The 24,556-nt window shown below is 37.2% G+C and overlaps 1 protein-coding gene across 1 annotated transcript; it reads left to right on the plus strand.

Moving 5' to 3' along the window:
• Window positions 1-4,234: 4,234 nt before the first annotated feature.
• Window positions 4,235-23,973, plus strand: LOC118846202 (complement factor H-related protein 2-like). Its single transcript, XM_036754494.1, has 4 exons — window positions 4,235-4,388; window positions 19,351-19,533; window positions 22,369-22,575; window positions 23,703-23,973. Exons 1-3 carry the CDS (start codon window positions 4,328-4,330, stop codon window positions 22,563-22,565), a joined length of 441 nt encoding a protein of 146 aa, XP_036610389.1. The 5' UTR covers window positions 4,235-4,327; the 3' UTR covers window positions 22,566-22,575; window positions 23,703-23,973.
• The last annotated feature ends 583 nt before the right edge of the window (window positions 23,974-24,556 follow it).

The following is a 24,556-nucleotide window of genomic DNA, read 5'->3' on the forward strand; positions in this document are numbered from 1 at the left end:
GATATGTACGGGCAGTTTTCAGAGGGAGAAATTAAAGGTATCTATAGGCATATGAAAAAATGCTCTAGATCACTACTGATTAGAGAAATGCAAATCAAAACAACTCTTACATACCACATCTCTCCTGTCAGATTGGCTACAATGACAAAACAGGAAAATGATAAATGCTGGTAGAGGATTTGGGAAAATTGGAACAGTGTTACATTGCTGGTGGAGTGGTTAGTGGATCCAGCCATCCTGGACAGCAATTCAGAACTATGCCCAAAGGGCTATAAAAATGTGCATACCCTTTGACCCAGCATTACCACTTCTAGGGCTATATCGCAAAGAGATCACACAAATGGGAAAGGGACCTATATGTACAATAAATATTTATAGCCATTTATAGTGGCTCTTTTTGTGGTACCAAATAATTGGAAATCAATGGAATGCCCATCAACTGGAGAATGGCTGAACAAGTTGTGGTATATGAATGTAATGGAATACCATTGTGCTATAAGGAATGGGGATGATATGGACTTGATAATAAGCTGGAAAAACCTACATGATATAATGCTGAGTGAGTGGAGCAGAAGCAGGAGAATATTATACACAACTGCAGATATATTGATTCCGAGATGACTAACCTTGATGGAGTTGGCTTTTCTCAGCAAAACAAGGTTTAAAGACAACTCCAAAAGACTCATAATGGAGAGAGCTATCTACATCCAGAGAAAGAACTATGGAGTCTGAATGCAGATTGGGGCAAAGCATTTGCTCTCATTTTTTTCTTTTGTTTTTTTTTCTCCTCTTTTGTTATTGTTTTGGTTTTTTTTGTTTTGTTTCTTCTTTCTCATGATTCATTCCATTGGTCATATTTTTTCTTTACAAATTGACTATTGTATAAATAAGTTTAATGTGAAGTTGTAGGTAGAAGATATATCGAATGCCATGCCACCTCAGGGAGGAAGCAGGGTGGAGGGGGAAGAAAATCTGGAACTCAAAGTCAAGTGGAACTGAGGGTTGTAAAATAAAAATAAAAAATCTTAATTAAAATAAAAGAAACAGCCTTTCAAGGGACTTCCTTTCCTTGTTGGAGGAAACCCTGTCAAGCAACTGGACTAAACCATCCAGAAAGTTTCCTCTCTCTCTCTCTCTCTCTCTCTCTCTCTCTCTCTCTCTCTCTCTCTCTCTCATTTTGGTTTCTGTGAGAAAATAATATTGGAATTAGATCTAGCCCTTAACACAGTGCTCATCGTAAATGTTTCCTAAATATTTGTTGTTCAATTGATTATTTGGCTTAAAAGATCAACAAGAATTCAATATGTTATTATGGGGAAGGATGGCATTTCAAGTCTATACATTCTACAGGAGCAAAGGCAAGTAATTTCAAAAGTGCAGGATGAATTTAGGGAAGAGACTGCAATACAGTTTGGCACAGAAAGGAGGAAGCAAACAGGATTTATTAAACATCTACTCTGTGCAAAGCATTTTCCAAATATTATTTCATTTCTTCCTCATTACAACCATATGAAGTAGGTGTTATCATTATCCTCATTTTAAAGTTGAGGAAACAGGCCACTGAGGTAGAATGAGTTGCCCAAGGGACGTACATCTAGTGACTGAGGCTATATTTCAACTTAGGTCTACAGCACCACCTGCCTCTACACAGATGAGAACAATTTGAGATAAAATAGAGAGCACTGCCTTGCCACTTAAATGCTAGACACAATTTGAGAATTACTTGGAAGTAAATCTGGAGACTCCTATGATATTTGAGCAGAGAAATGACAATACTGGACCTAGTACGTCAAAGAATGTTCTGCCAGTAGTCAATGCAAACTAGATTAGAAACCATCAAACTGGCAAAAATTATCGAAAGTGATAAAACTCAATGCTGGCAGGCTCTGGAGAAAAAGGTATACTTAATCAATTCTTGTGAAATTGCAGGCTTGTAGAAACTCTAAGGAACGCAATTTGGCAGCACACAGTAAAAGTCTAAATAAACCATAACTTTTGGCTTGATAATTCCTTTGGTGCTCATATATCCTCTAAGTATCATAAAACATACAAAAATGTTCTAAGATTTTCTTAGAAATCTTGTGTGTAATTGTGAAGAGTCAAAAATAACCTTAAGGTTCAACCAAATGGAAACAGTTAAACAACTTATAGTATATTAGTGAAATGGAAACCAAAAAACAAGTTAATAGCAACAAGAAACATAAAATGAATATTTTTAATGTGCCATAGATTCAAAAGTGATACTATTTTATGAATTGAAATTATGTACATAGTAATTACTAAAAGAGCTTAGTTGTATTGCTATGTAATAATAAAAGTTTACAATTAATTAAGAAAAATAGAAACCTTTACGTATTTGGTGCAAACAACAAATCCTTTGAGGGTTGGGGAAGGAGAGAAAAAACCATAGAATGACTCCTAAACTGCAATTACCTAGTTTGGTGGCTTTACTCTACCCCCATATTTCCCCATCCCCATTCCCCATCCCCAGCCTGTGCCAAGAGCAATTAGATCCTACTTTGTGGTGAGAGCCCCATACTACTTGACTCAACCTTTACCTATGGATCTCCCCACCCACACCATCCTACAGACCTGAAGAAATCAACTCCTGAAATTTAACCAGGAGTATTGTACCTCCCCAGTGGAATTCTGGGAAAACATGACTGTTCACAAGAATAAACATTTTGGGGGCGAAAGCAGGAAGCACTCTACCCATTAGGTTTCTGACACACTTTGGCTGTGACTTTAAAACTTGATGTTCAAAGGAACAAGACTGATCATTAGCTTTTGAGATATTAGAGAAAAAGTATCATAATTTCTGGAATTGAAATAGTAAGGGTTGTTTTGCCCCCTTCAAAATTTAATATAATCCTGGAGAGTTCCTACCCCACTTAGTAGTTCTGAGACACTCAAGTCTTCTTTTTTAAAGAGTTGAAGGACTCTTGGAGTAAGTTGCCCCTCTGATGTGGGGTCCTAGAGTGCCCAAGGCTCAGACAGTCCAAAATAGGACAATGAGGACCAAAATTTATGTCTGAGTGACAGTGACTTGGAAAGTGTGGTCTGCCAAAAGTACAACATGCTACAAGAGAGCCACACCCAGGTTAATATTATATCAAGAAATCCTCAATGAATCTGAAGGGGCACCATGTTTTGCATCGAGGTTTTGAGAGAGATAGGGTTTGGATGGAGAAGACCACCAAAGGAGGGACATCCTTGCTCAGTTAGATGTGGATGAAAGATTCCTGTCTGGGTCACAGTTGTGGTGACTGATCAAAACAAGTGTTCGGGGGAAATGGATATTTATAAGCTCTTAATACCAATTTGGATATTCATCACAACTTCTTTGCTAGTTGTAGTGGGTACAATGAAATGGAATACCATAGAGTTCTTTGAATCATCACAGGTTGTGTAAAACAGTTGTCACTTCTGCCATACTGAAGATAAAAAAAAGGAATTTCAATAGAGTTTTGGAGGTAGAGCCATATTGCAAGAGTTGATAATAGAGTAGGTGGTAAGGAAGTAGAAGCATTTCATTTGGATACCATTTTCAAGAAGTATGGCAATGAAAGGGAAGAAGACAGATGGAATGGTACTAGGTTGATTCAAATCATCAAGGGGCAACTTCATTTTAGTATCGGGGTACACTAAACATATTTATAGCAGACAGGGAGGATACAGTGAAAGCAGAAGGACTGAAGATGCATGAAGGAAAAATGATGATTATTGGAGTAAGTTATTCCAGGAGACATGAACAAAGAAGATCAAGGATATAGTGGAAAGAGTGCTGGACTTGATATCAGGAAGACTTGAGTTCAGATTCCACCTTAGAAACTATTTTTGTGGCCCTGGCAAATGAATTAACTTCAATCAACCTTAATGTCCTCATCTGCAAAATGGCGGTAATAATAACAGCTACTTCATAGGGTTCCTGAGAAGATCAATAGAGACACTATATATCAAGCCCTTTGCAAAATTGAAAGTGATAAGTAAATTTTGGATGGTCAGAATTGTCACAGGTACATGACAGTGGACATCAGCTATATAAAAAATGTTTCCTGAACTACTCTGCTTTCTGTTTACTACATGATTTCCCCAAATCAAATATCTTGTCATAAATCCAGTAAATTACAGGAAAGGGCTTGTTAAGTCATTGTTTACTGATTTTGCACAAGTGCCTGTGAACTTTGATGTTTACAAAGAAAGGATGTTGAATTTCCCTGATGATATAAGAAAGAAACACAGCACTAGACTGAAAGAAAGCTAATGAAAATAGGATCCAAAGCAAAATATTCACAAACATCTTGGTCATTTGCTCTTGGGAAGCACCATGACATTACACCATCTCATGATCATTTTTATCCTATGGTCTTCCTACACTGTAGGACAAGGTAAGCTGAAAATGGAACAGAAGTTTGATTTCTTAGAATTAGTAGATATCTGGGACTTTTGGGGAAGTTAGCAAAATATATGGTTTCATGGGATCATTTTTTTGTTTTACATCTGACTGTATTTTTGTCTCTATGTTCCTGGATGAACCAAAAAATGAAAGATATTTGGGGACCAAAAGTTAATTTAAATCCTTTAATAATAATGCTTCTTGATCTCATAATCCTCTTGGAAAAAAAATGTATATTTTGCATCTTTTCTTCAGTTCCAAAATGTAAAGATCCACCTGACATAGACTTTGGAGGGAGAGTGAATGATGGAAAAACAGAATATCATGAATGTGACAAAGTATGGTATTAGTGGTCTCCTGGTACTACTCTAGTGGGTTCTGAGTGGATGTCATGAGTGTTATGAGTGTCATGAGAAGAACTGGACACCGTTGCCAAAATGCTCTTGTAGTGAGATTTATTTTTCACTGATTTGCTCTTTGAGGTTTGCTAAGTTAAGGAAAGATCACATGTGAGCCCACTTTTTGACAAAACATATGTGAACGTGAAGGAAAAAAACTGCAGTGAAACACTTAGTAGAGTGAAAAAAAGATTCATTTTCATAAATATAAATATGATTGCATACCTATTTTGTACCTTGCAAAAAACAATTTCCATTGTAACAAAATGCCCTGGGTTTATAAGTGGAAATCTACCATATTTTTATTGAAAACAGGATTTGGGGCTAGATAACACTGGGAAAATTTAGCAATACCTTTGCGACTTGTGTATCATGCAATTCAGTGGCATCTCTGTTTTATTCATGAGGAAATTCTTAAACAGTGACTTTATGGGGCCCTATAAGTCTCTTTTCATATTGTAATCATGTAGTTTAGATAGACTTCTTTGTTCATTTTGTACTCAGTTCTATTTAGTGTAAGATATACTTTTAGTTTAATATATTATTATCTACAAATATTATTCACTACAATATTTATTTTCTTTTGTCATTAAATCAATGTTTAATGTTGAATATCCAAACATGTCCTTGATGTGAATGGCTAGTTGTATAAATATTATGCACGATGTGGATACATAACCTATTTAATACAGGCTCAAGAGTTAGAGTGGTAAGAAAGGGAAATATGTTTCTCTTCAGCAAGACTACATCCTGGGACCCAGAGTCTGAACTTAACACTCATAGTGATGTGTCTCTGAGAACTTAGACCTGTTAGTATAAGAATAGCTTTGTGGGTCAAGCGAAACTTTGTGAAAAGGTTTTTTTTATTTAATTTATTTAATATTTTTAGTTTTCAGAATTGATTTTTCACAAGAGTTTGAATTACAAATTTTCTCCCCATTTCTATCCTCCCCCCACTCCAAGATGGCATATATTCTGGTTGCCACATTCCCCGGTCTGCCCTCCCTTCTGTCACCCCACTCCCCCCCATCCACTTTTCCCTTACTTTCTTGTAGGGCAAGATAAATTTCTATGCCACATTGGATGTTTATCTTATTTCCTTGTTGCGTGCAAAAACTTTTTTTTTGAACATCTGTTTTTAAAACTTTGAGTTCCAAATTCTCTCCCCTCTTCCCTCCCCACCCACCCTCCCTAAGAAGGCAAGCAATTCAACATAAGCCACATGCATATCATTATGTTAAACCCTTCCACAATACTCATGTCGTGAAAGACTAACAATATTTTGCTCCTTCCTATCCTATCCCCTTTTATTCAATTTTCTCCCTTGACCCTGTTCCTTTTCAAAAGTGTTTGTTTTTGATTACCTCCTCCTCCTATCTGCCTTCCCTTTTATCATCCCCCCTTTTTTATCTCCTTCCTCCTACTTGCCTATGGGGAAGATACCCAATTGAGTGTGTATGTTATTCCCTCCTCAGTTCAAATCTGATGAGAGCAAGATTTACTCAATCCCCCTCACCTGCCCCCTCTTCCCTTCCTACAGAACTGCTTTTTCTTGCCACTTTTATGTGAGATAATTTACCTCATTCTCTCTCTCCCTTTCTCCCTCTCTCAATATACTCCTCTTTCATCCTTTAATTTGATTTTTTTTAGATATCCCTTCATATTCAAATCACCCTGTGCCCTCTGTCTATATGTATATGCCACAGCTCACTGATTCGGGGTGCTAGGGCCTGTTCTGCCCAGCTCCCAGTCTGGTTGGTCCTGCCGCAACCCACACTGGTTTGTGCTCCACTCTGCTCCCAGTTCCATACGATAGACCTTACCCCACAACCATCCAGGGTGTCCTGGGCTGGAGCCCTGCTTCCCTCTGGTATTTTGTGGGTTCTGCAGTTCTAGAATTTGTTCAGAGACATTTTTTACAGGTTTTTGGAGTGACCTAGGGGAGGATCTCATGCAAGTCCCTGCTTTCCAGCCACCATCTTGGCTTTGCCCCCTAATTCAAATCCTTGATCTTTAATTTCCCAATTTCTCCCTATTTACTTCACCCTTTACTCCCCAGAGGTCAATCCATTATAACAAGGATTTATTTCTACAGAGAAAAAAAGAGAAAGAAGAAAAAAATGGGAAAAAATGAATATATCAAAATAATCTGACTATGTATAATGTATCACACACAAGGACCCCAAACTTCTACAAAAAAGTAGGGGGAAGTATCTTTTCATTTATTATTTTGGGTCAGGTTTGTTTTCATGATTTTCCAACATTCTTTTTTATTGTTTAATAATATTTTATTTCCCCTCCAATTACATGTAAAAACAATTTTTATCATTTGTTGTTTCAAAAGTTTTTAGGTCCAGGGCAGCTATGTGGCCCAGTGAATATAGCACCTGCCCTGGAGTCAGGAGGACCTGAGTTGAAATCCGACCTCATTGGCTTGACACACTTACGAGCTGTGTCACCTTGGGCAAGTCACTTCACCCAAATTGCCACGCTTACCCCCCTCCAAAAATGTTTTTAGTTCCCAATTCTATCCCTCCTTCCTTCCCCTCATTCCTCCCAGCAATGGTAAGCAATCTGATATAATTTATACGTTATCAGTAACGCAAAATATTTTCATATTGGTCATTTTCTGGGAGAAAACACAAACAAAAAAGAGAAAGAAGGAGGGAGGAAAAGAAGCAAGAAAGGAAGGAAGGAGAGAGGGAAGTAAGAAGGTGGGAGGCAAGGAGGCAGGAAGAGAGGAAATAAAGAGGGAGGGAAGAGAGGAAGGAATGGAGGAAGGAAGGAAGGAAGGAAGGAAGGAAGGAAGGAAGGAAGGAAGGAAGGAAGGAAGGAGTCAGAAAGGAAGGAAAGAAGAAAGGAAAGGGAAAAGAAAGCAAGGAAAAAAGAAAGGAAGAAAGAAAAAGAAGAAAAGAAGAGAAAAATAGCATGCTTTGTGATTCAGACATCATTGTATTCAGATGTCATCGGTTCTTTCTCTTGAGTTGGATAGCACTTTTGATCATGAATCCTTTGGGATTGGCTTAGATCGTTATATTACTAAGAATAGTTAAGTCATTCCCAGTTGTTCATTGTACAACATTGCTGTTACTGTGTACCATTTTTTGTTTTTGTTGTTTTCTGGTTCTTCTCACTTCACTCTGAATCTGTTCACGTTGGTACAGATCTTTCTGAAACTATTCTGCTTGTCGTTTCTTATAGCACAAGAATATTCCATTATAATCATGCACCAAACAATGTTCAGCCATTCTCCAAATTATGAGCATCCCCTCAACTGCCTCAGCCCCTGACATCATCTCATTTTTATCAACCCCCTTCCCCTGACACCATGGCAAGGATGAAGCTAGTGGTCAGGCTCGACCTGGGCTGAGTTCAGATGCATTTTTGACCCATTTGGCCTCCCGTTTCTCCTAGCCACATTAATGGTAAAATTCTCATTTGAGTCAGTACACTCTTGAGCAATAACTTGTTCTCCTGCTGCCTGAGATTTCCCATCTTGCTGTGGCATAGCAGTACCCCCATTTCTTTCACTTAATTACAATCTTTCATATAACAGCTGATAACACCATCCAGCCTTGCCTAGATTGTGATGCCAGCAATTCTTCCCCTGGATCAATTTTAATCTTTTGCAAATATCTTTCAAAATCCTAGGGTCTCCCCTCTGTAGCCTTGGTTCCAAGTTTTCACAGAGTCCAGCTCCTTTAGCCCATTCCTTTTTCAGGGAGGAATAAGATGAATCCTCCTACCCTAGGATATTCATCTATTCCTCTGAAGTCCTTCTGCTTCTGAATAGAGATTTTATACCCTAGGATTCCATCCTCACTGCCAGATATATCAGAAAGGCAAAATTCATGATCTCAGAGAGGACTTTGGGCATGCCTGAATGGTTCAGAATCACAAAGTATAATGAATTCTCTATGCAGAAGGCAGAGGAAGTACAACATTTATTTAGACTTGAAAGGATCAGACTCAAGGACCAATGCCCCCAATTCGATATTGTGGCACTAACATTCCAAAACCAATAAGCTCACCTCACTATAGTAACAAGGAAACTATAACCAAATATTTTCACAGCAAACCAAACCATACTTGTGCTTCCCCTCAATGCTAAGGCCCTCCTATAAGAAGATCACTCAGGAATCCTAGCTCCCTGCTCAGCACTCTCTCTCCTTCTGCTCTATTGACTCCAAGGCCTGCAACTCCCTCCTCTGTTCAGCACTCTGCACTCTGCACACTCTGGAAGCTGGCCCTCAGGTTCTGAAGCCTGCTTCTCTCTGTTCCACTGCTTGTGGCTCTGTTGTGTTCAGTTCCACTCTCAGTCCTCAGTTTCTCCTCCTCCTAGTCCTCAGTTTCTGCTGTTTCTGAGTTCTGTTCTCTCTTTTTATACAGTCCTTAAAAGTCATCTGATTGACTAGAACCCAGACACATACCATTGGTCCTGGTCTTTGCAACCCCCCTTAGGGCCCTGAGGGCTTCACACCTTTCTCAAACTAGCAAACTACTTTGCTCGTTAGCTGGGGCCTCACACTTACTTAGTGAAAGGGTAAAGGCCTGTCTCTAATCAAACCTCCCTTTGTTGGCCCCATTAGATGCCCCACCAGAAGCCTATTCAATGGGCAGGAAAGATCTTTTCACTTACTGATTGGCTTTACAGAATTTAAACTAAGTCATCTTGATTCCAAGATTTATACTGTACCTAACTAATAAAAATTATCAAGCTTAACACTTTAACTAAAAGTGATTATATCAATTAATTACAAGTGATTAATTTAAAAATTCCTTCATAAGATCATGAACTCCATGAAGGAAGCAACTATCTAAATTTCGGTAGGAAATTAAATTTTTTATCTCCTTCAGCACCTCGCACAAGTTTCTACATGAATGAAGGGGTTTTTTTTTAATGTTTGTTGAATTGAAATGATTTGGGTAATGGAGTGCAATACAATTTATTTTTGTAAAAATATTTGAATAATGTTTCTATTATAATCTTTTTCAAAGAGTTTTGAGGTTTTGTCTGCAGGCAGAGGGATAAAATAAATCAGGCATGGGGATGCTCTGGCCTTCTAGATCTTCAAGTGTGGCCCTTTGACTGAATCAAGACTTCACACAACAAATCCCCTTAATAAGAAGATTTGCTCTATAAAACTTGGACTCAGTCAAAAAAAAATGTCACATCTAAGAACCTAGGAGGCCACATATGACCTCAAGGCCACAGGTTCCCCAGCCCTGAAATAAGTGTTTTAATGCCATTTCCATTGTTTTCATAGTTCTGTTTTCATCCTTCTGGACATTTCTGATGTCTTTGAAGCTATTGATTAAATTCCTTGTCATTTTCTTTAAATTTGACTTCCATGACACTGAACTTACCTGGCTTTCAGTCAAGGCTGAAGATATAAAATGCAAAGTCATGTGTGCACAGGGGGTCACTATAATCATAATATATACATATATATGTATACATAGGCAGAGGGCACAGGATGAATTTTATATGAAGGGATGATATTTTAAAAATCAAATTAAGGGGTAAGAGGAATATATTGGGAGGAATAGAAAGGAAGAGATAGAATAGGGTAAATTATCTCACATAAAAGAGGCAAGAAAAAGCTGTTACAATGGAGGGGAAGGGGGGGAGGTGAAAGGGAATGAGTCAACCTTATTCTCATCAGATTTGGCTTAAGGAGGGAATAACATACACACCCAATTGGGTATCTTATCCTACACAAAAATAGGGGGATGGGGATAAGGAAGGGTGATAGAAGGGAGGGCAGATTGGGCAACACTTTTGAAAAGGGATACGATCAAAGGAGAAAATACAATAAATATGGAGGGGGATAGGATGGAAGGAAATATAGATAATCTTTCACTATATGACTTTTATGGAAATGTTTTGCATAACTACACATTTATAACCTGTATTGAATTGCTTGCCTTCTCAATGAGGGTGGGAGGGAAGGGAAGAAGGAAGAGAATTTGGACCTCAAAGTTTTTAAAGACAAATGGTAAAAATTGTTTTTACATGCAAGTGGTAAATAAGATATACAGGCAATGGGGTATAAAAATCTATCTTGCCTTACAAGAATGTAAAGGGGGAGGAGATAAGAGGAGTAGGGTGGGGTGACAGTAGGGAGGGCAGACTTGGGCAAGGGGAAGTCAGAATACATGCCATCTTGGTTGGGAGCTAAGGCAGAGACAGGAAGAAAATTTGGAACTCAAATTTTGTGGAAATGAAAGTTGTAAACTGAAAATAAATAAATTAATTAAAAATAGCCTACAGGGGAATGAGGGAGGAAAATACTAGGAACTTAATGTTTTAAAAAATTAGTGCTAAAAAATTTATATAAAAATGAGAAATATTTGGTGAAATATGAATATATTAGAAAAAAAGAACAGTAAGGAAATCAGTTTCACTGGATCCCAGAGTATATGAGGGTTAAGGAAGATTGTAAAGGTGTTTGGAGAGAGAGAGAATGTTATGAATGTCTTGAACACCAAAAATATTTCATGTTTGATCCTTTGGAGAAATCTTGAAAGCAGCTCAAGATGATAACGCTGAGTATTGTCAGCCTTTCTTGAAATTAACTTCTGACAGAGAAGAGATAAAATACAAAGTGAATCAGAATTTCTGGGGTGAAATTTTATTGGTTGTTTCACAGTAATACTGATCACAGAGCCACATATCTTGGAAGGAAGGAGAGGGAATTTGTGAAGCAGATGGACTTTTTCCCCCATTTTGTTGAGACAGCGTGACTTTAGGCAACTGTCTTTTTTGGGTTGGCTTTTCCTGTGTATAGTGCATTTCTGTGTTTTGGAACTGGATGTAAACTACCTAAGATGTGGAACACAGAGAGAATGGAAGAGTCTGATTAATAATTAATCAATATTAATTGATCTACAGGACAAATGATTAATCTATAAGATAAATTCAGCAAAATCTTCTTATTTCTTCTACATTCTCTAGGATGTTCCTTTATACACAGCAGCAAGACACTGGCGGCTAGTGGTCATGTGACCCTGTTGGAAAAAGAAGCACTGCAAAAACCCTTCCTCTCCTCTTCCCCTCTCTTTCTAGGATACAATCAAAGTTGTATTGGTATTGAGTAAATAATTGACAGAGTAGCTGAGTGTGCTTACTTGTTTTTAGATACAGAACCAAGCCGCGTTAGCTCTATCACTCTACCACTATTTGGACTTCTGTTACCTAAGCAAAATTTTATTTACTTCATCAAGTTTGAAGGACAGCAAGAGCAGGAACTGAATTTTACAAAAACAAAACAAAATGCATGAGGTAGTATTTAGGAGCCAGATGCATGCTATTACCATCTAATAGTGTTCCTGAGAACAACTGATGAGAGGAGTTAGTGATGTCACAACCTAGGGTAGGAGGGACTAAAGCCCTTATGGGGAGCTGCTCCAGCTTTTTATTCTTCATCTCAGTCTCCTCACTCTGTTTCTAATTCCTGAATTTATTACCTGCCACAATGGATAAAGTGCAGTTCATGGAATCAGGAGGACATGAGTTCAAATCCTGCTTCACACAGCTTCTATTTGTGTGACCCTGGACAAGACACTTTGTCTCACTGTTTCTGTTTCCTCATCTGTAAAATGGACATAATAATAGCATAATAATAACAGGGTTGTTCTGAGGATCAAATAAGATATGGAAAGTGTTTATAAAACCCCCAAAGATACATAACTTATAGCTCTGATATAATGCTAGTGGCATCCCTCCGTTGATTATTCACAAATTTCCTGGATATATCTTTTTTGTGTTTTGTTTGTTTGCTTTTTTGGAGGAGGGTAGGCAGGCCAATTGGGTTTAAGTGACTTGCCCAAGGTCACACAGCTAGTGTGTCATGTGTCTGAGGTTGGATTTGAATTCGAGTCCTCTTGACTCCAGGGCCAGCACTCTACTCACTGTACTACCTAGCTGCCCCCTGGATGTATCTTCTATGTGGTTGTTTGTGTGTTGCCTAGCCCAATAGATGGTGGGGTTTTTGAAAGCAGAAACTGGTTTTTTTAAACCTTCCTTTATATCACTAGTAATAATGTTTCTCTTTTGTCCAGGAATCCTGAGGACCTTCCCCTCTCAGTTTGATATTTTCATTTTTTCTTTTGGGTTTTGATTAAATAGGCCATCCCTTGATTAACTCCTTAAAGAGGCAGGAGGGAAGGGAAAGGAAAGGAAAAATGGGGGAAAATATCTCACCAAAATGGTTTGTATAAGTAAAAGTCTATACCCCAAGAGAATGGAAGTGTTGAGTGGAATGGGTGACACTTGAATGTCACTCTCAGCTAAACTGGCTAATGGAGGGAAGTATACACACATAGAGTTGAGTACTGAAACACATTTCACATAGAGGAAAACAGGAAATAATGGAGTAAAGAAAACAAACTCTCAAAGAATGAAGGGTTGAGAAACAAAGAGAAGACAATTTATAAGAGATTGGGATAAAAGGAAGTAACACAATTAGCAAGCACAACTGTGAATGGAATAAAATGAGCTTATGCATAAAACAGAAGAGGATTGCAGAAAGGTTCACAAATCAAATCTAGCAGTAAGACATTTAAAAGAAATATATTTGAAAGAGAAAGATACACAGAATTAATATAAAGATCTGAAAGACAATTTCTTGTGCTTTAATGAAGTAAAAAAAAGAAGGGGTAGTAATCATAATCTCAGAAAAAGTCACAGCATTAATTAAAAGAACTAAGCTGAGAAATTAATTTTTCCCAAATGAATTAATATCAATAATAAAAACATATGTAATGTGGTAATAATAAAACCTACTTAAATAGTTACATGCAGAAATAGACAGCAAAATTACAATAGCAGGAACTTCAATTTACTCCTCTCATACCTATATAAGTGCAAGCATAAAATAAATAAGAAAGGTGATAATGTGTTGTACCAAGAGTGAGTGAGACACACCACAGAGTATAAGTTTTAAATGGAGAATTTATTAGCCGGCGACCATTCGGGGTTCCACAAAAATCAGAATGGCTCTGAGTTGGGGTGAAGAAATCATATTTACACAGAAAAAACAGGGTGCAGTGGTTAATTATCTCTTGAAATTTACTGACCAGGTCACAAGGTGGTCAGGGGCACAGGAACAAAGGTCCTGACAGATCAAAGATTCTGACAGGTTATCCTTAAGTGGGATAATCTTATCTGTGGACATTCCTTGGAGGAGTCACGGAGCCCGAGGGACATTTGCTAAATGCCAAAAGGTCTGAGTCCATTCTTTCTTATGCAAACTGGAATTTTCTCAGGGGCTGTGGGGCGGGGTCTCCTTAGCAATAATTGATTTCTCCAGTACCACAAATGAGCTGAATAAAATATTACAAAAGTTAGATATTATAGACCTTTCAATAAAATTGAATGGGAATAGAAATGAGTATACCTTTTCCTTAGCTATATATGGCACCTTCGTGAAAATTGATATGTCAGGGCATGAAAACTTCTCAAACAAATGAAGCAAAAATCATAAACATTAAATGCATCCTTTTCTGACCATATGGCAATAATTATATTGAACAAAGGACCTTTGAAGCAAAAACTAAAAGATTAAGTGGAAACTAAATAACTTCATCCTAAAGAATAGAAGAGTTAAAGAACAAATCATAAAAAAAATCAATCATTTCATTAAAGATAATGACAACAATGAAACAACATACCAAAACCCAAGGAAATCAACCTAAGCAGAACTTAGTGAAAAATTTAAATCTCTAAATACTTTCATCAATAAAAGAGAGAAATAACAGTTCAAATGCTATGACATCTAGATTCCTGATGCTTAAGACTCCTAGCTCAGTATCCTTTCTTAAAAAAAAAAGGATCTGGATATAAAAGCTTATATTTAAATCCCAAATTCAATTGGATATATTGGGGTACTTATAAGTATTTAACAAATACCTTGTGGTTAGTTAGTGAAAATGTTGAACATATTAATAATATCAATATGGAAATATATAGAAAATTTCACAAATCCACTGTTCATAGAAAATAGGATAGAAATTTTGCTTCATAAAAAGAAATAATATACTCATGGGTTGAAGGTTATTTAGTTAAATATGCCTCAATTGGCATATTTTGGGGGAATGGCTCCATTCCCCCAAAGGGATCTAGTTTTCAATTATAATTGCTATGTTTTTAAACCAATATTTATAAGGAACCCATATACTCTTTGAAATTATTGATACAAATCATTTTCTTTGTTATCCCCCTGACACTTACCTTCATTTTTTAAAGTAAAATCTGTTACTATACCTTTGCATTGAGGAAGGTCTGTCTGGATCTTATTTATACAAACTATATCTAGTTTTCCATAAATTTTAACATATCAAATACACTTGTAACTCACTGCTTCAGCAGGCTGATATTGTGCCTTTATATTGCTTATAATTTCGGCACTATCAATTTGAGGTGCATGTCCACAGAACTTTCTAAAAAGAATTAAAGAATAATATCCCTAATCAGTTTTGAAATTGGTTGTTAGTCATGGAATTCTTTGGAGAGGGAATGAAGTTCCCCAAATTATTGGAATCGATGAGAGTTCTGAAGGCAAATAGAAAACCCTGGAGCTAAAATTAAAACCTACAAAATATTAAGCAAAACAAATGAACAAACTAGAAGAAGGCATCTGTGTAGTAGGTGAATACTTTATAAAAGATTTATAAAGAGATATAGATAAGATTCATACAGAATATAAGAAATCAAGGAATGGTTACAATATACATTAATTGATTTGGGGTCCAATGAAATACTAAAGAAAGAGTAGAGAGTTCATTAAAGAAAAGTTTACATCATCATCAAAAGAGATCCGACTTCAAATTTAGAGGTTAGCTTTTGTTCTCTTTCATAACACTTTGAGATATATTCTCTCATTCAATGCCCATCATGCCTTTGGAGTAAGCAGAACCTGTATTCCCAATTCAGAGATAAGAAACAAAATCAGAGAAAGGCTACAGATGTTACTGATAAATACAATGGATAAATGAAGAGTAATTCACTTCTACATCTTTGAACTTTGACTCATATGCACCTTTTATCTCCCCATGGAATCTGTTGTATTTTTTGTAATCATTTGTCATGTTTCAGGTAACTTTCCCAACTTTTGAAAAGACTTTAAAACCTGAACATAAGAAAGGCAACAGCTGATGAGTGGTCAGTCAATTAATCAACATTTATTAATTGTCTATGATGTGCCAACCACTATTCTAAGCACATCAAGAAAGGCAAAAGATACTCTCAGTTATCAAGGAGCTCACAGCCAAATCAGGGAGACAATATGTAAACAACTCTGGAAAAACAAAATATACATGAGATAAATTGATGATAAAAAAGGGAATGAAAGGCTGCTTATTGAAGGTGAGAGCTTAAAGAACTCAAATGAAGGAAACAGTAAAGTAATTTCTATTGAAAACCATCTGCACGTATTATCTGTAATGGGGATAAGCTAGAAGCCTTCCCAATAAGATCAGGGGAAAAAGGATGTCCATTATTACCACTGTTATTCGATACAGTACTAGAAATGTTAGCTATAGCATTAACAGAAGAAAAAGAAATAGAAGGAAATAGAATAGGCAATGAGGAAACAGAACTATCATTCTTTGAAGACAGTATGATGGTATGCTTAGGGAACCCTAGAGAATCAATGAAAAAACTAGTTGAAACAACAATTTCACTAAATTTCCAGGATATAAAATAAAGCCATACAAATCATCAGCATTTCCATATATTACCAACAAAGTCCAGTGGCAAAAGATAGAAAGAGAAATTCCATTAAAAATAGCTGCTGGGGTGGAGGAGACAAGGTGGCAGAGTAAAAGGAGGGATTTGCTGGAGCTCTTCCTAAAACCCCTCCAAATACCTGTAAAAAAAGGACTTGAAGCAAATTCTAGAGCTACAGAACCCACAAAATGACAGAGCAAAACAAGTCTCTAGTCCAAGACAACCTGGAAGGCCAAAAAGAAGGGTCTCTCACACTGGCTGGAAGTAGAGCACAGTCCAGCATGGGCCACACTGGCAGGCACTGGGCCTGAACAGGCCTCAGGGGATGGAATCACTGGCAGCTTGTTTCAACCATCTGGCTAGCAGCTGTTATGGGGGTGAAAGACCAACACAAGCCCAACAACAAGCATGCTACCAGAATGCTGCAAAAGCCCAGGTTCTTTTGATCTGCTTTACTAAGGAAAGCAACATTAAGTGGTTAACAAGCTTACTTTAATTTGGCATATAAATACCATTCACTTAGTTCTGGGGAAAAAGCTAGCACCCTGAACTTCAGAGCAAAGACAAACAAATTACAAACTTCAACAGACAGACCAAATACAATTCATAGTTACCAACATCTGAGCTCAGCCCAGGAGCTCATAACAAGGGCTGGCCCAGAGACATGTGCACCACCATGGCTGTGGGTAAGAGCTCCGGAAAAGAAAGCCAACCTCTGGTTTTATATCTTTTTCAGGGTCAAGGGTGAGTCATATATGCGACTCACCCACGTGACCTAAAATCATCACAAAGAGGCAACTTAAACCTACATGGTCTAAAAGCTTCTGATGTCCCAAACACATCACTCAAACTCATGTGTAAACTAGGCCCTCCCCTGAGGCAAGGAGGTCACCAAGGACTCTCAATCTAATCAAGGAAACAAAGGCCAAACTCTTCAAGGACACTTGGTTGAACTGAGTGCTAAGAGCCCATTTTGTTTACCAACACACAGCTGTGGTGGTTTCCAGACTTCTCAACCCACAGATGCCAAAGACAAAGTAGAAGGTCAATGGGGAAACTCTGTCTGACCTGGGTGAGAGAAGAGCATGATCTGGCCTCAGTCCCAGGGCAGTGGCAGCAGCAGTAGCTGCTTCCAGAATGCCAGGCCCATAGGTAGGGGGACCATGAAGCTGATCAGAGGGGAATTACAGGCATCTCTTTGCTGGCATCAAGGTGGGATTCTCTTCCTTTGCCCTGTTTGGATCTGGGTTGGATCTGGTGGCAGTCCTAGGGTGAGGATGACAGCTGGCATAGCAGACCTTGAGATGGCTGTGGAGAGGGAATCCTCCTCACAGTAACAAGGCAGAAAAGAGTGCTTATGGTCACTCTAAGACTAGAACACAGGCCAGGAGAAGAGTAAACACTTCTCCTTCCATCATATCAACTTAGAAGAACTGAAAATTTACAGGTGCCTAGAAGTATCTCTCACAACAGCTACTCAAATCCTCTGAAACTTGGGACAGAGCACTCTCCACTCTGGAAGCAGAGTTCTACCTTGACAAAGAGCTCAAAAATCAAGCAAATAACTGGGAAAATGAGCAAACAGCCTTAAAAATCAGACTATAGAACCTTACTTTGATGACAAAGAAGACCAAAACATACAACCAAAGAAGACAACAAAATAAAAGCTCCTATATCCAAAGCCTCCAAGAAAAATATGAGTTGGTCACAGGTCACACAAGAGGTCAAAAAGGAGTTTGAAAATCAAGTAATAGAAGTAGGGGAAAAATTGGGAAGAGAAATGAGAGTGATGCAAGAAAATCATGAAAAGCAAGTCAACAGCTTGGCAAAGGAGACCTCAAAAATACTGAAGAAAATAACACCTTAAAATATACTAAACAAAATGGCAAAAGAAATCCAAAAGATCAATGAGAAGGATGCCTTAAAAAACAGAATTGGCCAAATGGAAAACGAGGAATAGAAAGGAAGAGATAGAATAGGGTACATTATCTCACATAAAAGACACAAGAAAAAGCTGTTACAATGGAGGGGAAGGGGGGGAAGGTGAAAGGGAATGAGTGGACTTTAATCTCATCAGATTTGGTTTAAGGTGGGAATAACATACACACTCAATTGGGTATCTTATCCTACAGGAAAATAGGGGAGATGGGGATAAAGGGGGATGATAGAAGGCAGGGCAGATTGGGGGAGGGCGTAATCAGAAGCAAACACTTTTGAAAAGGGAGAATGAAAGAAAAACACACACAAACTTCTCCAACTCCTTTTATAGATGAGGAGACTGAGGCAAGTAAGGTTAAATGACTTGCTCAAGCTCACTCAGCTAATAAGTATTTGAGGCCACATTTAGACTCAGGTCTTGCTGACTCCAGGCTTGACACTATGCATGGTGCCACCTAGCTGCCCTATTAGTCCTCATTACCAAGCAGAATTCTCATCTTCTTGGATTCTTTCCTCTGGCTGATGGCCCTATTGATTCTTTTACCCAGCATTGCACATAGCACAGTGCCTTGCATATAGTAGGTATTTAATTAATACTTATTGAATGGTTTATTAACTGACTCCGTAAGCCCTTTACAAAAGATGAGGGTGAAGTAGTACAGTGGAATTGAGGTTATGGGACTTATGGAAGTGGAGGGCAGATAATCTGTGTATTGATGGAGGTCAAGCCATACACAGAAATCACTGATGCAAGTTAGAATTTGAATAAATGCATAGCAGGGTTCAGTACGTGGAGAAACTGAAGGAGAAGGGACAGTTATCAAATAATTCAATCTCCTATCTGTATTATATTTTTCACCAAATAAAATTCTTTCTCTTATTCTCAGAGGAAGTAGGAAAATGTGGACCACCACCAGCTATTAATAATGGAGATACCATTTCCTTCACATTACCTGAATATGCTCCAGGATCACAAGTGGAGTACAGATGTCAAAAATTCTATGTGCTAGAGGGTTCCCCAATTGTAACATGCAGAAATGGATTATGGACAAAGGAACCAACATGCCTAGGTATGTGCTCAATAGATTCATTACATAAGGAAAATGTCATTAATGAAGCATATGATCAGTTGGTGCTCATAGTTAAAATGTCACAGAGTAGTAGTATAGGGGAGTAAATATCAATAATAAAATAGGCTTCAATAGTAAACTTCAAAGAAAAGCTTCACTGATACCCATGCTTGTTACCAGGACCAATATCTCCAACATACGAACCCCTGCCATGCCCCTATCTAAGAATTTTTTGTTACTACATGACTAGATGTATAGCTCAGGCTTTTCACTCCAATTTGATCATGTCCTGGTTGCTGGGAGTAGTAATTTAAGAGAAAAAGAAATCATGTGTTTCCTTCCCCTTATACTCAAGGAGAACTCTTCCTTTTTTATATTAGAAAGTAGATAACAAATTAACTCCTCCTTACACCATTTTCTATGCATTTTAACTTTTACATAGCACAATGTGTATGATAGTTGGTACGATTTTAATGCACTTTGGGAATCACAAAGTTGACTGATTTACATTTTGTTTTCAAAATTGATTTTCTTTTCCCCAAAAGACAGACTTTGGAACAGTCACTTTCTGAGGAAAGCAGATGACCCATCCTGAAAGCACTTAGGAAGAAAATTATTGTACATATTTGGCTGAGAATATATATTCTCTGAGTTTTATTTCAGCTAAGATTTTATTACCTCTGAATTCTCTTTTTCCATTGATTATTTGGGAATCAGTATGGACATTATAAATAGTGAAATGCTGCTAAATTTATGGGAGGTAATATAAGGACTTAACCCCAAGTAAAAGTGATAAAATGTTTATACAATACACTACACACCGGTGATATTTATACACCTGATAAAGAGTATAGCTTGTGGTTTAAGTTTCTGGTATAATTTTTTTCATCATGAAATTATATAACGTTTCCAAAACACCATGAAATGGTCATATATCTCTAATTGCAGATGAGCTATTCTGTCCTACTTATCAGTTTTCTGTTTTTATCCAGTATTAAATGATTTTAGGAATTTACTTATTTACTGTACAACAATATCTTTCAATACAATTCTTCTTTTCTTTGATTCATAATCCCATTTGACAGTCTTCTTCACTTATTCTTATAGAGATATTTTTGGCCATTTTGTCTAGTAGCCCCTAATATTTTAATTGGTATTATATTAAATTTTGACATTACTTTTGGATAATTTTACTATCTTTATTTTTTATAATCATTTATATGCATAACTGTTATCTAATTTTTGGTGATATTTGTGCATATAGATTTTATGTGTATCTTGGAAATGTAATGCTGAGTCCATGAAATATTTTGAAGTTTTAATCACTATTATTTCTCTTCTTCTCAATTTTGTCTTGTTTCATTAGCCATCTAAAAATGCTGGTGATTTTATAGGCTTTTTTCTTACTTCTGGATACTATTGAACAACCATTTTTCTTGATTATTTTTTGAGTCTCTCTAGTTTTCTAACTATATGATCCCAGCATCTGTAGCTTTTCTTCTTTCTTCTTACTGATTCTTTTCATTTTCCCTTGCTTTATCACCATAGGCAGCTTTTCCCCAAGAGACTAAGGCATAAACATTTGAAATAATAAGCAGAAGTAGAATTACAATGAGCAGAATTATACTACACATTAACAGCACAGCTTCCAGTAGTATCCACAAGGCAAAACCCAATTGCTTACAGGGAGGATTTGTCTGCCTGCAGTTGCCCCAGAGTTAACAAGATCCCTTCCTGATCCTCAGAAAAAGGTTATATCCATTCCAGCAAGCCATCAAGATACAAAGAGTCTCATATTTCTAAAAAGGAAACAACCATAGTGTAACTAAATCCTGGTAATCCCATCAGTATCTAGTTACTCAAAAAAGCAAAGTGCATTTAGGAATAAAGATGTCAGAATGGTACCATAATTTATTCCAGTAAATAAAGTTACTTGGTTCAAAGCTATCTGACCAAATGTGAGAGTGTATGGAATGAGCAATGTATGTAAAAATGGGAATATCTAAATCAGAGAGAATGATCTTCAAGCAGATGCTGCAAAACAAAAACAAAGAATTCTAGCAGCTGGGGCACCTTCAGTTTGGTGAGATCTGGGGTGAGGATGAAACACAGGTAGATAAGTTCTAAGAAAGACAGTCTGAAACAAGAAGAAACAGTGGGTTAACTTTTCTTCCTTCCATACTTCTCAGTCCAGCAATTAATGAACATTTATTAAGTACCTTACCTACAACATGGACAGTGAGGTGGTATAGTAGATAGAATTCTAGGCCCAGAGTCAGAAAGACCCCATTTCAAATCCAGCCTCAGATACTTACTATCTGGGTAACCATGGCCAATTTAACCTTGTTTGCCTTAGCTTCCCCATGTGTAAAATGTACTGGAGAAGAAAATAGCAAACAGTTCCAGTATCTTTGCCAAGAAAACCCCAGATGAGGTTATGAAGAGTAGTTGTTCAAGACTCAAACCACTAAAGAACAACAAAATTACCTACAACCCTGCTCCCTTTCCCTCTCTCAGGCCTTGCCTTTTTCTCCAACCCTACTTCGGGTATGGACTGAAAAACAGGGATGGTAGTCACTGGACTGCTGTGGGAAGGAAGCACATATTTTAGATGTTGGGGGCAGAGAAAAAGCTACCATTCAGATGGGTTGAAGGTCTGATCATGTGTTATTATTCAGATTTTAATATCATATTATTCAGCATTGTGAATAGAAGAGAAGGAGAAAATGACTTGCATTATCACTGTAGAAATGTCTTTTATATTCCTCATTATTTTGGAAAATGCAAAGTTGTACACACTAATTAATTGTGGTATATATTCTTTTCATCTTTCAGAGCCATGTACAATAACAAAAGAAATGATGATGAAAAATAACATAGAATTTAGATGGATAGATGCTGAAAAAGTTTATTCAAGAACAGGACAAGAAGTAGAATTTTCATGCATTCAGGGATTTCATACAGCTCCAAGCTCACCTCCATTTAGAGCAAGGTGCCAAGAAGGGAAAATTGATTATCCCAGATGTACATAACAGAACTTTGGTGAGTTCAACACTAATCCTGGGCTTCTCTGACATGATTTATATTCCTATTTTGTGATATTCTTATTACTGTAACATTTTAAAGTTATCATCAGGATGTAAAATGAGAAACCCCACCAAATGCACTTCTAAGAATACAGAGCAGAACCATCCACAAGAGATTATTCCTTGAGCTCTTTTTCCAGATCTCTAGGAGAAGACAACCTTCCCTATCTACCACCACCACCACCACCAAAAGAAAATTAGTCTTAATAAATCCTCATTTTCAGAATACATGGCTTGGGTTTTATAACATATTTTAATACTGCATATGCCTATATATATGTATATAGATAGATAGATAGATAGATGGAAATTTTTTTATTAATAATCAATTAAAATCTCTTTTCACTTTGTCAAAAACAGTTAAATTGGTTTAACTTGGGTCCTGAAGAGATAATGGCTCCTTCCATCTTAGAGATACTTAGAGATATCACTTCAAACTAGCATTCATTACTCTCATCTAGGGACCTTTTCATATGCAACAAAATGTTTACTCTGTGCAGTTGCTAGTGGGGTTATTATATAATGAGAATTTTAAAATAGTTTAAAGATCTTTCAAGACAGACGAACCACCACTGTGTACAGATTTTCAATTGTTTATTAAACCCTCAAAATCCTGTAAGGAATTGAATTGTTGCATGGGGTCATGGGGAGGAAAGGAGAGGAAGTATTATGCAGATAGAAGAGAATAACAAAATTAACAACAGTTTTCTGTGGGCTTGAGAGGTTCCTTAGCTCTATATCAATATGTTGAGAGCCATTTAGAGAAACAATGGAATAGACCAGGTAGAAATACAAAGAAACAAAATGGAATCTGTTTTCTGTTGAACTTTATAGTATCATTTGAGAACCTGTTCTTATACAAACTTCCCCTACAGTTTAGGGTTTGTCATAAAGCTAAACAGATTCGTCTCTAACTAAAACTCCTGTATTCTGCCCCTCCAAAACCTACACACGTTCTTTTTAAAAAATGCAACATCAAAGGATGTTCCTAGCACCATTGATTTATGCAAATTCTTTTGTTGTTCAGGCTGAATATTTTCACTCGCTTACTAATTTTTACTTTTGGTTGTGTTATTTCCTCAGGAATTCAGCTGCAGAGGTAATGGAGGACAAAGCCATCAGCCATGTCTTACCACTGATTGGAAATGGTGACTATAACAAATGCTCAGCCTCAATCTGCACGATTTGATCACATTCTACTTTGTGATAAATGTTTTGATATAGCTGTGTTTACACAGTTTTGTCCAACATCCATTTTGATGTGAAATGTTCACTTTTTAAACTGCAAAAGCTGAAACATGAAACAGTTAAGAAAAAGTCACTTTGTATCAATAAAACTTTCACTGTAAGAAAACACTGAGTTATTTAACTACCTGGGATCATCACTTCTCCATATGCTCAAGGACTAAGTGCCAGAGTGTCTATTCTGTACTAAATTGCCAAGGGCACAGTGATGTTTCTACATGGTCCTTTAGCTCAAATTTGTAGAACAATTTATTTTTTTGCATTTTTTAAATTTGTAAATTTAAATTTTTTTTGAATTCTGCACTCTCTCCCTCCTTCCTACCCCTTCCTCACCCTATTTGTTAACTTTTAACTTTATGTTAAAGTTGAGATGTACTCTCAGGAAGGGGAGGACACTATCCTAAGCTTCACATATTTTTGCTGATCTTTTCAGAACTCCTTCAAGGGGTTTGTACATTTTCAGTGCTTCCAAGGTAGTATGGTAGGTGGAGAGGTATGGTCACTGCTCTCCTGCACTGTGTTCTGGTCTTTACCAATGCAGAGAGACCTTTGTCCTCTGCAGCCACAAGTCCTAGCACTCCTCCTGTCCCTTGAAATATGGCTTTCTGCTTTAGAACTGAGAGTGAGGACCCTGTACCTCTGCAAGTGACCACAGGACTCTCCTCTACCCTGGAACTGTGACTAGATCCCCT

Source organism: Trichosurus vulpecula, chromosome 4 (genome assembly GCF_011100635.1).
Source record: "Trichosurus vulpecula isolate mTriVul1 chromosome 4, mTriVul1.pri, whole genome shotgun sequence".
NCBI classification, from domain to species: Eukaryota; Metazoa; Chordata; class Mammalia; order Diprotodontia; family Phalangeridae; genus Trichosurus; species Trichosurus vulpecula.

Coding starts and splice junctions, on each gene's coding strand:
- LOC118846202 (XM_036754494.1), top strand. CDS start 4,328: ATGACATTACACCATCTCATGATCATTTTTATCCTATGGTCTTCCTAC. Junction 4,389..19,350: donor TTCCTACACTGTAGGACAAG/GTAAGCTGAAAA, acceptor TCTTATTCTCAG/AGGAAGTAGGAAAATGTGGA. Junction 19,534..22,368: donor AAAGGAACCAACATGCCTAG/GTATGTGCTCAA, acceptor TTCATCTTTCAG/AGCCATGTACAATAACAAAA.